The sequence below is a fragment of the Ictidomys tridecemlineatus genome, chromosome 12 (genome assembly GCF_052094955.1).
Source record: "Ictidomys tridecemlineatus isolate mIctTri1 chromosome 12, mIctTri1.hap1, whole genome shotgun sequence".
Lineage (NCBI taxonomy): Eukaryota > Metazoa > Chordata > Mammalia > Rodentia > Sciuridae > Ictidomys > Ictidomys tridecemlineatus.
The window spans coordinates 101,309,236-101,323,829 of record NC_135488.1 but is presented as its reverse complement, the minus strand read 5'-3'; the positions used below and the strand labels follow the sequence as shown (position 1 = coordinate 101,323,829).

The following is a 14,594-nucleotide window of genomic DNA, read 5'->3' as shown; positions in this document are numbered from 1 at the left end:
CTGCTTTTCCCTGGCAACGGCTTGTTCCTAGCAACCGAGAGGCGTCCGGGCGGAGCTGCCAAGGGAAGGCTCCTGCCATGAATCCGAGTCCGTCAGAGTCCATAGGGGTCCTGGATCAGACTGTGGAAGAACGCTTATCCACCCAAAATCTCGAGCCCTCGGTTAATTCTGATAACCCGCAGGAGCGCATCCAGGCCCGGCGCCTCCGCATCGCGGCGCGCCTGGAAGCCCGGAGACGGTGAGCTGGGTCTGGGCTGGTCTTGCCGCCGAGAGCGCAGGGTGCTGGTGCGCGGACCAGACCCAGTGCAGAAGCAGGGGTGGGAGTGTGCTCTGAGTGTCAGGGGACCTCGTTCCTTGATGAGTTAGAAAACATTCCTTCCAGAAGGTTCAGGTGAGTATGGGGCATTAAAACACACAACACACTGTTGTCAAGTCGCAGCTAGAAACTGGGAGCCTGTTGTTTAAGGCAGTTGCACTGAGGACTCAGGGGTCTTCCTTCCCGCCCGCTTTCCTTCCACAAGTGTTTACTGAGTGGACCTCAGCGATCACTCTGCCATTACTTCTGCTGGTCTCAGTTGCTTTGAGGAGAAGATGACTTCTCTTATCTGCTGGTCCTTGGACCCAAGGAGTCCAAAGTGGCGGCCAAAACCTGTAGTTCAGTTGGATGCTTGCTCTGTACCCTGGCAAGAGTATGCTTCTTTGGGGATCTGGACTTTGGATCTGCTAGACGCCAGAATTGTGAAGACAGGAAGCTCAAAGTCCTTACTGAGTCATTAAGAACGATAAGCGGGGTCAGTTGGTTGCCAGACCCATGAGGACAGAGTCACATGAAACTCTCTGACTCCCAGTGGTCACTGCATTTGGAGGCTGGGACTCCATTCTGGAGTGTGCCTTGTCTTTCAGCTGGTGCCATCCCCGTATGGGCAGGCTGGCTGATCTGGGATGGTAGGGTATATGATCTGGCAGCCAGTCATGGGCCCATTTCTGCTCCTCTTTTGCACATGAATGGAGCCACCTGGCCTAATTACTTATTGTGTAAAAATCCATGCCTGAGGATTAAGCCCTGCTCAAGCTTCTGGATAGCAGTGCTGGCTAAGGTGACTTTTTGTTCATACAAAATCCATGACTAATTGCAGCTCTTAAAGTTCTGCCTCTTGGGACGACTTATCATCGCTGTATTCCAAGACCGTCCTGGAGCGAGGCTGTAATGCAGTTGCTGTCTGTTTTCAGCCTGAACCCACAAATCAAACCAAAAAATCTGTAAACTGAACTCGGGCTATTTCCACTTTTCTTCAACTGATATACACAAGTCTGAGCAGAGGGAGGGGAACTGGTGCAGCCATGGTAGATGATGTGGGGGTCTGGAAGACCTGTGCATGGAGCCACCGTGTGTCCTTTGGTCCTGCTCAGGGTCTGTTTCAGATCTACTATTTCCATCTTAAAATAGCCTGCTCTTGGGTCTTCCAGTCTTCATGTTGTGTGGGATCTGTCACTGAGCTCATGATTTATAGTTACGGATGCCTGCTCACTTGGCATCCCTTGTTCAATTGTTCACTCTCTATCAGTGCTCAGGAGCTTCCAGGAGCTGTTTTATACACACACACACACACACACACACACACACACACACTACAGAAGGCATGGCTTGACTATAGAATTCTCGGGACTGTGCCACTTGGGACTTGCCATAAATTCTATATGGCATCTTTTCTACTACTGATATCTCCAAACATAGGGGCTGCTGGATCCTCTGGCCCAGGTGGCCTGGCTGCTTGCACTATGGTCTGGACCTGCTACAAAGCCTTTTCCTGTTCCTAGCACCATTCAAAGCTGGTAGCTTTTTGTGTCAGACTAAAAAGTATCCCTGAGTGTGAATTGTATTGCCACTAGGAACCCAAGGGACCTAATAAGAATCAAGTTTCCTTCTTTGTAGTAGAAGATAAAGATGCAATATATATATATATATATATTTAATTTGGTGGGATATTCCAACATGCCACTGACCACTGGATTCCTAAAATCTTTAATGTTGATTCAGATCCCTGAATCTTCATGGGACTTTTCACCTACCTCTTTCTTTTTTTTTCTATTTTTTGGGGGGTTGAACTCAGGGGCACTGGACCACTGAGCCACATCCCCAGCTCTATTTTGTATTTTATTTAGAGACAGGGTCTCACCGAGTTGTTTAGCATCTCACTTTTTCTGAGCTGGCTTTGAACATGTGATCCTCCTGTCTCAGTCTCCCTAGCTACCGGGATTACAGGCATGCACCACCATGCCCGGCATCACTTACCTTCTTACCAGACCTGTGGTATATTGCCATCTCTTGGTCACTAGGGTGCCAGCTGGTATACTTTTTATGTAAAGGGCTAGATAGTCGGTATTTAGGCTTCTGAGGTCACATGGTCTCTGTCCCAGCTGCTTAACTCAGGCATGGCTGTATTTCAACAAAATGTTATTTATGGACATTACAATTTGAACTCCATATAATGTTCATATATTACAAAATAGTCTTCTTTCTTTCTTTTTATGTGGTGCTGATGACCGAAAACAGTACCTCACACATGCGAAGCAAGTGCTGTACCACTGAGCCACAACCCCAGCCCCCCAAAAGAGTCTTCTTTTGATTTAAAAAAATAAATAAACTTTATTTTTAGAGCAGTTTTAGGATTGTAGCAAAATTGAGCAGAAAGGACAGAGTTCACAAACATCCCTTGAATTCACACAGCCATATTTGGCCCAAGGTCATAGTTTGCTCACCTGAGGCAATAGATCATTGTGATGTTCTGTGGGAGATCCAGATGTCCTTGGTCTGTTCTGAATGTATTATGACAGTGATCAAGAGAATTACCGTTGTGTATATTATTTTTCTGTTCTATGTATATATGAATGTCCTGATCCTTTTTCCTGATTGAGGTACAAAAGAAAACACTCAACTAGTGGCCACATTCCCTGATCCTGAGGCTGTTCTATATTATTTTTCTGTTCTATGTATATATGAATGTCCTGATCCTTTTTCCTGATTGAGGTAGAAAAGAAAACACTCAACTAGTGGCCACATTCCCTGATCCTGAGGCTGTTCTAGAAAAGATACCACAGTTGCATGGCAGCTTGATTGCTACTTGGTTGAGTTATCAAGTCAACCAAGTCATTTTCTAGAACCCATCCAGGTTCTGCAGGTGCCAGACCTATGAATTAAATGGAGATCTGATAGGGACCACCACTCCTGTATCCCCACCATCCCCCTCCCCCGGGTTTTGATGTTGTATTTACTTAGGTGCAGTTCTAGAGGCATCAGTTTGGCCTTCCCCAGTATGATAGTTCTACACTTTCTTGCATTGTCCACAGGCCAAGGACTTCATGTGGATGTTCTCAAACTGCTAAGTAGTCAATGCCATTATTCTTTTGTGACCAGAGAAATGACCCTTGGCTGAGTCCACAGACCTAGGAGATCTTCAATAAGCAGGATATGGGGTCCTGTGTGCCCTCACTCTAGTGGGGTCCTTAGGTGTCAGTTGTAACACATATTTTGTTCTAATAGTCCCATAAATGTCTGGGTATCCCCCCTTCCTCATTAATAGTCCCCGGAGTAGATGACCATAGGCCCCATTGGGAAAGGACAGGGCATATCATTATAATATATATTTACCATTGTGTTTCAGGTCCATCGTCCTGAGGATTCTGCCACCTCTTTAGTTATACCTCTTTAGATTTTGGGTCTGAAAATGGGCATAGGTTCAGAAATTGGGCAAGGGATCATGACTTTTTATTAATTTTAGTCTCTTCATGCATTGTTGTTTTCTTTGTTAACATATATGAGCTGTACTCTTGTTGGCTGCCCTTCTCTTTTGCCCCATGATGACATATTTAACCATCTCCATACTCTCTGTGGATCAAGTCCTTGGTTACCAGGGTTTCCTTGGCAGTTGTGATGAGAATTCAATGATGAAAAGACAAATACAATATCTTTCCTCAGGAAACTTATATTCTAATGAGGGAGACAGGAAATATAAAGCCCAATGAAACAAGAAAGCAACACTATAGCTACAAAGTTTAACAAGGACCCTAAAGAAAATATGAAAGAACAAAGTGGGGAATAATAGATGTGAGACCTAAAGGTAGGTAGCTAGAGAAGGTGGCCTCGAAGAATGAGAAAGAACTATGTAAAGAGTTGGACTGGGCCTTATGCTCTGTAAGGAATTGTTGGTTGTGACAATGGTGTGTGGTTATGGGGGAAAGGCCCTATCTTCCAGAGATGCGTGTGAAGTTCTATGGTGAGACGCAGGGTGTCTTTCATCAGTTTTAACGTATTCTAACTCTTCTCCACATTCCCCGCAGTGGGAAGAAGGATAGAGGAAATAAATTGACCACGTATTGAGGGTTGTGAAAGCTGGAGGATGGAAGATTATACATTATTCTCACTCATCCAAATTAAATGTTAAAAACAAAACAACAAAAATGGAGAAAGGCCATTTTAGGTCTGGCACAGCAGACTCAAAGCCCCTCCCACTCACATAGAGTGGTCAAGAGCATGGCTGGGGAGATGGCCAGGGGCCAGATCATGCAGAGTGTGACTTTAAGTACAGTGAGAACATATGGAAGGTTCTAGCCTGGGGAGGGAGTGACTCAGTCTGACTTTCATCTTCAGATCACTCTGATTGCTCTTTGGGGATTGTTTTTGGGGAGTCAGGAGTAAAAGTGAGGGGTAGTTGCTTTGGTTCTGGTGAGAGACAAGGTTGTTCTTGACTTTTAGTGGCAATGGGATTGAAGAGAAGGAGATGTACCCAAGACACACCTTGGAGATGGAATGGAGTGGGTTATAGGTTTATTGGCTATTAGGTAAAAGGTAAAAAGGAAGAATGGTTTGAACAGCTGGGTAGATGATGGTGCCTATTTGATGGTGTTTTAGTCAACTTTTTCACCACTGTGACCAAAAGACCTGACAAATAATTCTAGAGGAGGAAAAGTTTATTTTGGGGCTCACAGTTTCAGAGGTCTTAGTCCATAGATAGCTACTAACTCCATTCCCCAGAGCCCAAAATGAGGCAGAACATCATGGTGGAAGAGTGTGGTGGAAGAAAGTGGCTCAAGGCATCACACCAGGAAGGCGGGGAGGGGGCTGCCTATGGTTACCACCCAGTTAATCCCTATCAGGGGATTAATTCACTGATCAGGTTAAGGCTCTCATAACCCAGTCACTTCACCCCTCCACTTTCTTGATTGTCTCACACATGAGATTTTTTTGGGATACTTCATACCTAAACCATAAGAGATGGTAATAGTAGACAGTAGTGGGGATAATGAGGCAGGACCTGGAAATTCAGGGTGGGTTTGTTTTTTAAAAGGTTTTTATTTTATTTTATTTTTTTAGAGAGAGAGAGAGAGAGAGAGAGAATTTTTTAATATTTAGTTTTTTTTTAGTTTTTGGCGGACACAACATCTTTGTTTGTATGTGGTGCTGAGGATTGAACCCGGGCCCATGCATGGCAGGCGAGTTCGCTACAGCTTGAGCCACATTCCCAGCCCTGGGGGTGGGTTTTGAACATATTAAGAAAGTTGGATTTTATAAGACATTAAAATTGAGAAGATGGTTAGGTCATTGGATGTGGCTCTGGATTAGAGGTGTCAGCAGCATCGTGATTGTATTTAAAACCACAGGAATTAATTCAGCTACAGCGGGAATGGGGATTAAAGGAAGGAGAGGAGAGCTATAAAGCCCTAAGAAAGTCTGGCATTGCTGGGTGTGGTGGTGCACACCTGTAATTCCAGCAGCTCGGAAGGCTGAGGCAGGTAGATCACAAGTTCAAAGTCAGTCATAGCAACTTATCGAGGCCCTAAGCAATTTAGCGAGACCTGGTCTCAAAAAGTTTAAAAAAAAAAAGAGGACTGGGATGTGGCTCAGCCACATAGAACCCCTGGGTTCAATCCCTGGTACCAAAAAACAAGCAAACAAATAAACAAACAAAAAATCCGAACAGCACTTAGGAGTTGACAGAAGAGGGCTGACAAAGGAGACTGGGGTGGGAGGTCCCATTGAGGCTGGTGGTAAGACAAGTGAGGTGTAACACGTCCCTAACAAACCTAAAACGTGGAGTAGGTGATTAAAAAAAAAACCACACATATAATGACTGCCGCAGCCCGGCTGGCTGGACAAAATAAGGGCAGGGGATGACGAGGAACTTGTGAAGATTGATACAGCAGGAGTGGGAGCCGTTTATTATAGGACAGGAGGGGTATATATACATAACTGAATACACAGCTTAATTAACATAAACTAGATACAGCAATCAACCAATAAGGAATCCTCATCTTAATGATTACACACAGCTTAACTTAATTGACATAATCTAGACATGGCAGTCAGTCATTAAGGAATCTCTATCATCTTAATGGCTCGCTGGCATTACTTCACAAACCACTCCCTCTGGCAAAATGCCAGGCGCCATCTTGACTTGTTTATGACCCTAACAAATGACAATAGTCTGAAAAGAGAGACCCACAGTGAACATTTTCTCTTACTGAAGTTTTTTTTTTTTTTTTTTTTTTGGAAGCACTTATGGGTTGAACCCAGGGAGGCTCTATCTTGAACTTTATATATATACAACCAAACCAGTAAAAATTTAAAAAATGAAAATGAAATTTACAGTACAAAATGAGAAAGAAGTAATGGATTAATACTTTTTAATTACATTAATGTGCTTAAGAGTAGGGAAGGATATAATCATATGAAGGAATGTTTCCAAAAGAATGGATTTTTAAGCTGTAGAAAACAAGTTGCACACAGAATGACAGAATTGAAGTGATTTTGATTTTGGCTTTTTGCCTTTGCAATGATTGTGCTCCTGCTGGCTTGTCAAATCCCTGTTCTGCACAGACAGTGGCAACCAAGTGGTTGGGGACAGGCACTTCTGAACCATTTCAAATGTGCTCTGAGTGTGTATGTGCCTTAATTCTCGGAATTAAGGTCCTTATTAAGAAATTAAAATGTGCTACAGCGTGGCCTACACATATAATATTAAAACCCAACAGCATCTACAGCAATTTCAAACTTAGCCTAACAGAAGATTTTCAGAAAGGACTATTTTATCACTGGCATTGTTTTGAATTGCTAATGTGTGGTGATAATTTTAGTCAGTTGTATTATTTCAAAATTATCCATAGCTAGTGATTCCTTGATTGACTGGTGTCCTCTGCTGTAGCTGCCTGGACTCTGTTAGGTCACGGAGGTATATTTTTAAGAAGAAAACTGTTAAAATAATCAAATGTCATATGCAGATAAAGAACAGTACTAAAATTCTTTTTTTCTGCTTTATTCAGCCTTCATATTACAAGAGTCCAAATGATGGAAGATTTAGGTTGAAATTGTACTAAATTGTCTTTGTTTTCTCTGAACTTTGGGGTTCTGTATAATATGCTAAAGTCTTTGAAACTCCCAATCTCTGGGCCTCAGTTGAAGCTTAGAATTCCTGGGAGATGTCATTTCTGTGTAAATATGACAGATGGACTATATACATCCATAGTGAAGAGAGATCAAACCTCCATTAAGCTGGGTACAGTGGGGCAGGCCTTTAATCCCAGTGACTTGGGAGGCTGAGGCAGGAGGATCCCAAGCCTGAGGCCAGCCTCTGCAACTTAGCAAGACCCTATCTCAAAATACAATAAAAAGGGCTGGGGATGTAGCTCAGTGGTAGAGCACCCCTGAGTTCAATCCTCAGTACCACCACCACCCCAACAAATGCTCCATTAAAATGACACTTAATGGAATTAGGTAAAAAAAGACATAAACCCACAAAGTCAAGAACAGAAAACTCAACAGTAACAAAATTTTGGAAGCTAGGAAGCATAAGAATGGGTGGAAAGTGGCTTTGAAGATTCAAGAATATGGAACTATAAGCTGGTCATGAAGAAAGCTGAGAACCCCCTTGGTTTACTCTGTAGTAAATCTTCCAAAGACTAAGAAATTGGTGGCATCAAATTCATCTGGAAGTGGGGGTGAGAGCACAAAGGGAATTGATTGGAAAATTAATACTCAGATGCCAAGAACCTTTCTCCCACTGCGTTTGGGGATGCTGGACAAGGAAGAGCACATGTGCACTGCATGCTGAGAGCGCGCAGACCTGCTGCTCCTTGCCTGCTGGTGTTCCACCCTGAGGACGATGGAGAAGTCTGCAAAATCCGACCAGCCTGAAAGAAGGACTTGAGTACCCTGGCCCCCAGCTCTGCACAGGCAACAGCTCAAGTAGATCATCTGGCGCTGAACCTGTTAGGGTGCCCCTTTCCCTCAGTGCCTGTAGGCCGCCTCCTCCTCCTCCTCCTCCTCCTCCTCCTCCTCCTCCTCCTCCTCCTCCTCCCCCTCCTCCCCCTCCCCCTCCTCCTCCTCCTCCCCCTCCTCCTCCCCCTCCTCCTCCTCCTCCTCCATCATTGGTATTTTTTTCACAGTACTAAAATTCTTTTTTTCTGCTTTATTCAGCCTTCATATTACAAGGGTCCAAATGATGGAGGATTTAGGTTGAAATTGTACTAAATTGTCTTTGTTTTCTCTGAACTTTGGGGTTCTGTATAAATGAGGTAATTATGTACATATAAAAAACAGAAAACCATCCTTTAGGCAGTTTTTTTTTTTTTAAAGAAAAGACAACTCTTTTTTTGGCAATAATAAGGCAATTACTGTGAAGAGAGTGACATATTAAATTGGTGGTATTAATGTCCTTTTCATAAATGAAAGTTACTAATATAATTGTAGCTTTAGATATTTGGTATATCTCAAGATATGCAAAAAAAATGGAGAACATTTTGGAAAATAATAGCAACAAATACATTCAGCAACAGGTAGGCTAATAAGACTCAAGTTTTAAAATTACATCATGTAAGCAAAAACAGCTTTATTTAAAAATAGCTTATAAGCATTATTTTGCCTTTGTAGCTTATTGTTTTTTATTTTTTCATATAAAACATTTATTTTACTGTGTGTGTGTGTGTGTGTGTGTGTGTGTGTGTGTGTGTGTGGTTTGCAGCATCAGGGATGGAACTCGAGTCCTCAGCCATGCTAGGCAAGTGCTCTACCACTTAGCTACATTCCCAGCCCCCTTTATAGTGTTTTAATTTATTTTAATTTTTTCATTAAGAGTCTTATCATGAGGAGGTAACCAAGATATGTTAAGTTTCTTCAACATAAAAGGTAGCTATCAAAATGCAAGACAAATAAACAAAAGCCCCTGAGAAGAACTTAGGACTATTTTAGGGAGGAAAAAAAATAATAGTACCACCAAAAGATTATCATTAAAATTCCCATAGAAAAAGGAGATTATATAGCAATCATGAAACAAGACTAGGTTGCTAAAAAGGAGTGTTCAGAGAACACTTCTTGGAAATTAAAAAATGAAAAATGGAAGCTGGGAAATAAAGCTGATGAAATTGCCTAAAGGATAGAGCAAAAAGAAAGAAAAAGATAAAAACTAGTAAAGAAAAAGATTTTCTTTTTTTAAAGTAGAGGATAGCCCAGGAGATCTAGTGTCTGTTTTGAGAAGGAAAGAACAGTAAACAGAGGGAAGGACATTGTCACAGAAAGAATTCAAGACATTTTTTCAGAGCTGTAGATCAGAGTTTCCTGAGAGAGGGACTGAGTTACAATGTCCAGCACAGTGGGTGAAAACAGACCCGCCCTCGGGGCTGGGGAGCTCGGTGGCAGAGCATAGGCTTAGTGTGCATGAGGTCCTGGGTTCAATTTCCCAGAACCAAAACCCCAAAATATCCCAAAACTCACATAAACAAATATAACTGACAAGAAAATAGACCTACCTGAGGGATACACCATTGAGAAAGCTCAGAACACTGAGAACAGAGAGAAGGGTCTACTGACTTCCAAAGTGGGAACCAAAACAACCATAACAAAAAACAAAACTGAAGTTTTTTGAATAACTTCAGTTTCTTGAATGACTGAATAACTGCTGGAAGCAAATATAACTGAAAACAGGAGCAGAGGTCAACGGACCAGCAACGGTCTTTACTAAGCAGCGGTGGAGTGGCACATTTTCAGGGGAGAAAATGGCAACTGGTTACAAGAGGGGTCTGCGTGTTACAGGTCTTGCTGAGACTTCACCATAGCAGAATGTGCAGTGTGATTTAACCATTAGAGACCAAGGACGGGCCGGCTGGACAGTTAGGAAGCTAGTTGTGCAGATTTTAAAAATCTTAAACATTTGTGAAAGCTTGAAACTCCTTGTTACTGGGATGGAAGCCCAGAGCCCCTCTGTGATCACACTGTCATCCTTTTCTCCCTGGGGGCTGTTTTGAGAAGGAAAGAACAGTAAACAGTAAACATCCTTTTCTTAGAGGATGTTATTTTCCATATCCTTCAGCTACACTGGGGGAAAACAACAACAAACACGGAAGGAAAATGATTTCCTACCTAGGACTCTCAACCCAGACGAATAATCAATCCAATTCCAATTTTTAGAATTTTGAGAAGGGACTTTGATGAGGAAGTGGGATATTCAAAATGGAAGTTCCTGCACGTGTGGCTGTGGTGAGGAATCAGCTTCCCCACAGAGGATTAAGTCCTCAGGAGGGAGCCCAAGTCTGAGAGCAAAGTCTGCCACAGCTACTTTAGGGAACAGGCTAGGTCAGTGCTGAACAGTGGAAAGGCAATATTAGCCACATGTGTGAATTTAACTTTTCTAGTAGCTACATTTAAAAAAAAAGTAAAAAACAACAGGTGAATTTAAGTTTCCTAATTTGTTTTATTTCACCTAATACATAAAAATATTATAACTTCAGCATGCAATCAGTATAAACCATATTAGTGAGATATATTGCATTTTTTAATTCAAAGTCCTCAAATCCATCTAGTGTGTATTTTATACTCGTGGCCCGCCCACTTAAAGTGCTTGCTAGTCACATGTGATTAATGGCCACTCTACTGGGTTGCACAATGCTAAGCAGATAAATGATGAATAAAAGGCAGCGATGGGATTTATGTTAAAACTAGATAAGAATTTGTAGCTGCTCTGGACTGTATAGTTCTTTTTCTTTCTGAAGCACTGCTCTTTGCTCCAGAAAGTGGCTAAAAGGGATTATTTAGATAGAGTTGTTAATTAATTTTAATTAGTGGCCAAAGTAGAAAGACAAGCGAATTTTGCGGGCAGGGAGATGAGAACACTGTTGGTCTAAAGGCATTAGTAGGATGGAGCAAATAGTGTTGTAAGAACAAAGAGAAGTTCAAGAGGATGGGGAAAGTGACTGAAATAACAGGGAAAAAGGGTTTCAGTTAGATTGGGAGTAGGGGATGGTAACTGGTATCACACTGTGTAGGCCGTGCTGGACTTTGAACAATGTGGGTGGAAATGGATGTCAGTGTTAGAAAAGGTCAAGGAAGAATGAGATAAAGGGACACACTTGTTTCACAATGAATATTGGAGTCATAAAATGATGGTTTCATTTTTCCTGAGGCAGTACGAGGAGCCCTCATATTTTCATGATCTTACTGGCATAATTAGTAATAATTCTTGTGTATATTTCTTTATGTACTTGTGTGAGAGATTTCTGAGAAAATTCTTCAGGTGGAGTTGTTGGGCCAGAGGGAAGACACACATTTTTTAATATGTCTTGCCAAGTTGCCTTTTGGACAGATTGTTCCATGTTTAAATGGTGTGTAAATAATTGTGTAACACTGGCTGTCCCTTTGCAAGTTGTTCTTTGACTTCCTCTCCCTTTGCCCAGTGTTCTAAATTCTAAAGAAAAGCAGAACCTGAATGATTAAGATGAAAACTGATATTCTTTCTTTAGATTTCCAGAACCCAGAACATCTGGTGAACCCAGAACATCTGGCGAACCCAGAACATCAGAATGTATAACACCTCTTATTTTAAAATTCTGTATATCAACTAACAAAAAGCATGTAAAAATAGCTGTGATATTTAACTTGCAGAAAAGTCATAAGTTTGTCTAAAGAATCATAGGAACTATCCCCAGAAGGTCAAGGTCAATTTCTATGTTCTGGCCAGAGTGGGAACCAAAAACAACCACAACAAAAAAACAAATGGGGTGGTGGTGCAGGGAGAAGAGGAGATACAGGAGACACACACCCTGGATGATAAAGACCCCTCTTGACATGAAGTCTATTGCCCTTGTACCTCCTTTTCCTCCTTATAAGAACCCTTTTACATACCTGAGTTCCTTAAGATGATCCTTTCTTTTTCTTTTTTCCTTGAGGAGGATCATGGTACTACCCTGATTTCCTTCTCACCTCCCAAGTATTGGCTTTTGAATGGTGAGCAGATGGACCTGGGTCCATTAATTTTGGGCAACCACATTCTTAGTCCATACCTGATATCATCTGTCTTTAAAATAGTTTCTAGTCTGATAGAGACGTAGTGATTCCTCAAAGGGCTTCAGCTTCTCTGATTATATGTGAAACTGATATTTTCAAATGTCTGTTTGCCATTTGTATTTCACCTGTAAATTGCCTGTTCATATCCTCTGCTAATTTTTCTTTTTTTGGTATTTTGTCTTTTTTGTATTGATTTGAAGGGCCTTCTTTCTTTCCTTCCTTCCTGTGCTGGGAATCAAACACAGGGCCTTGTGCATGCTACTGATTTCCAACACCTGCCCCGAATTAAATTTACTCTCTCCCTTACTTTATCCTTTCCTTCCTTCTTCCCTCCCTCCCTCCTTTCCTCTCCTCCTCCTCCTCCTTTTTTTAAGATGATGCTGGAGATTGAACTCAGGGCCTTTCTATTTTATAGATGGTAAAATTTTGTCAAATATCTTTTACCAAATTATCCCTTAAGAATATGACTTTTAAATTTTAGAAAGTAAAAAAATTATTTAATCTTTTTTTTTTTCTCCCTGATTTTGGTTTCATTCAAAGATGGGCTCTCCTTGCTAATAATATACAAACAGTCTCCTATATTTACTTCTAGTGTTTTTATGATTGCATTTTTTTTTACTATTTAAATTTTTATCCAAACAGAATGTATTTTTGCATGTGGTGTGAAGTACTATGGAACTTTTAAATATAGAATTTAAGTAGTAGAAATAACTCCAGTTTCTCTGTTTTTTTTCGGTCACAGGGAGGCGCTTGGAGAGTATACAGATGGGAAGAAGGAGAGTGAGGAAGATCAAAGCAAGAGTTACAAACAGAAAGAAGAAAGCAGATTGGTATGAACTGATGGTAAATGGGTCCTGTTAGTGCCAGAAGAGCAGAGGGCTGTGGTGACAGTGTGTTTCCATGTTTAACCAGCGGGGAATCACCTGTTCCATGTTGCTGTCTCTAGGCAGAGCTGCATCAGAGTCATTCCCATTTGGGAGCTCTCTTGATGCTGAGGACCTCAGCTCCTTCTGCCATTCCTTAGGTTGCCTCCATTTGCTCATGACATCATACTTTGGCCCCATATTCCAGCTCAGAGAGGGAAAAAGAACAGCAGCAGAAGGTACACCTTTTCCCTTAAGGCACAATTCAGAAATGGCACATACAACTTTTGCACATATTATCATTGATCAGACCATGTTCTAGCTGCAAGTGAGTCTGGGAAATGTATATTTTGGAAGGTCACATGCCCAGCTAAAATTTGAGCATTCTCTTACTCAAAGAAGAGGGGGACATGCACTTTAGAAGACAACTACCATCATCTGCCGCGCCTCCTCATCTGAGATTCTTAGAAAGGACCCTGGCAGGGTCAGTGGCTTGGAGATCTGTTGGGAAAAGTGCTGAGATGTACCTATAGTACATGCCCAGAGCATTGGTTGGCTGATCCATACTATGAAGAGAATGAAGTACATTGAGAACTATAGCATTAGTGGGTTGTAAGCTATAATATTAGGTCACAAATGTCCTGATGGAAAAGGGTTGCTAAATAGATGGTACCTTTCAAACTCTTGAGGTAGCTGCTGGTTCCTGCTGGAATGGTTGGAAGAGCTATAGATATTTGTGCAAAATGTTTCTAATTTTCTAAATAATAATAATAATAATAATTATTATTATATATCTTGCAGTGCCAGGGATGGAACCCAGGGCTTCACTCCTGTTAGTCAAATGCTATACCACTAAGCTACATCCATGGCCCTAACCTTCTAAATTCTTTACAAAATGTTCTAACTTTATAAATTCCTATGTCTATTTTCAGAAATTATCTAAACTGCTGCTCTGTGGCACTGAATTGGTGACAAATATCCAGGTGGCTGCAGATATCAGAGAGATCCACAGGAGAGTTGAAGAAGAGGAGATAAAGCGTCAGAGGTAGGGAGCCCACTGCTCTGCAGCCTGGTGGACGTGACAATGGTCTCTTTATGGTTCCCTATTTTCCTCTGAATCATTGGAAAGAGGGGTTGGTTGTCCAGCTTAATAGAATCCCCTTCTTGCCTCTTATATGAGTTCCCCTTCCTTTTTCTTTTCCTCACTCTCTGTCTCTCCCTTCCTCTCTGCCTTCTCCCTCCCTTTCTTTCTTTTTTTTAATATTTATTTTTAGTTATAATTTTAGTTATAGGTGGGCACAATATCTTTATTTTATTATTATGTGATGCTAAAGATGGAACCCAGTGCCTCACGCATGCTAAGTGAGCGCTCTACCAGATGGCTCTAGCTCATCTTTCTTTCT

General features: G+C 41.6%; 1 protein-coding gene across 5 annotated transcripts in view; it reads left to right on the top strand.

The window, feature by feature from the left end:
* Positions 1-14,594, top strand: part of Drc1 (dynein regulatory complex subunit 1) — a 42,880-nt gene continuing 28,286 nt past the window's right edge. For 2 of the 5 annotated variants that reach the window (XM_040271464.2, XM_005322564.5), the window contains exons 1-3: positions 1-238; positions 13,071-13,158; positions 14,124-14,236. In XM_040271464.2, the coding sequence (XP_040127398.2) occupies positions 78-238; positions 13,071-13,158; positions 14,124-14,236 (362 nt within the window). In that variant the 5' untranslated portion in view covers positions 1-77. Of the gene's footprint in view, positions 239-13,070; positions 13,172-14,123; positions 14,237-14,594 lie in introns of those variants that run through there. The other 3 variants (XM_078029533.1, XM_078029532.1, XM_078029534.1) reach the window with 3 other exon arrangements.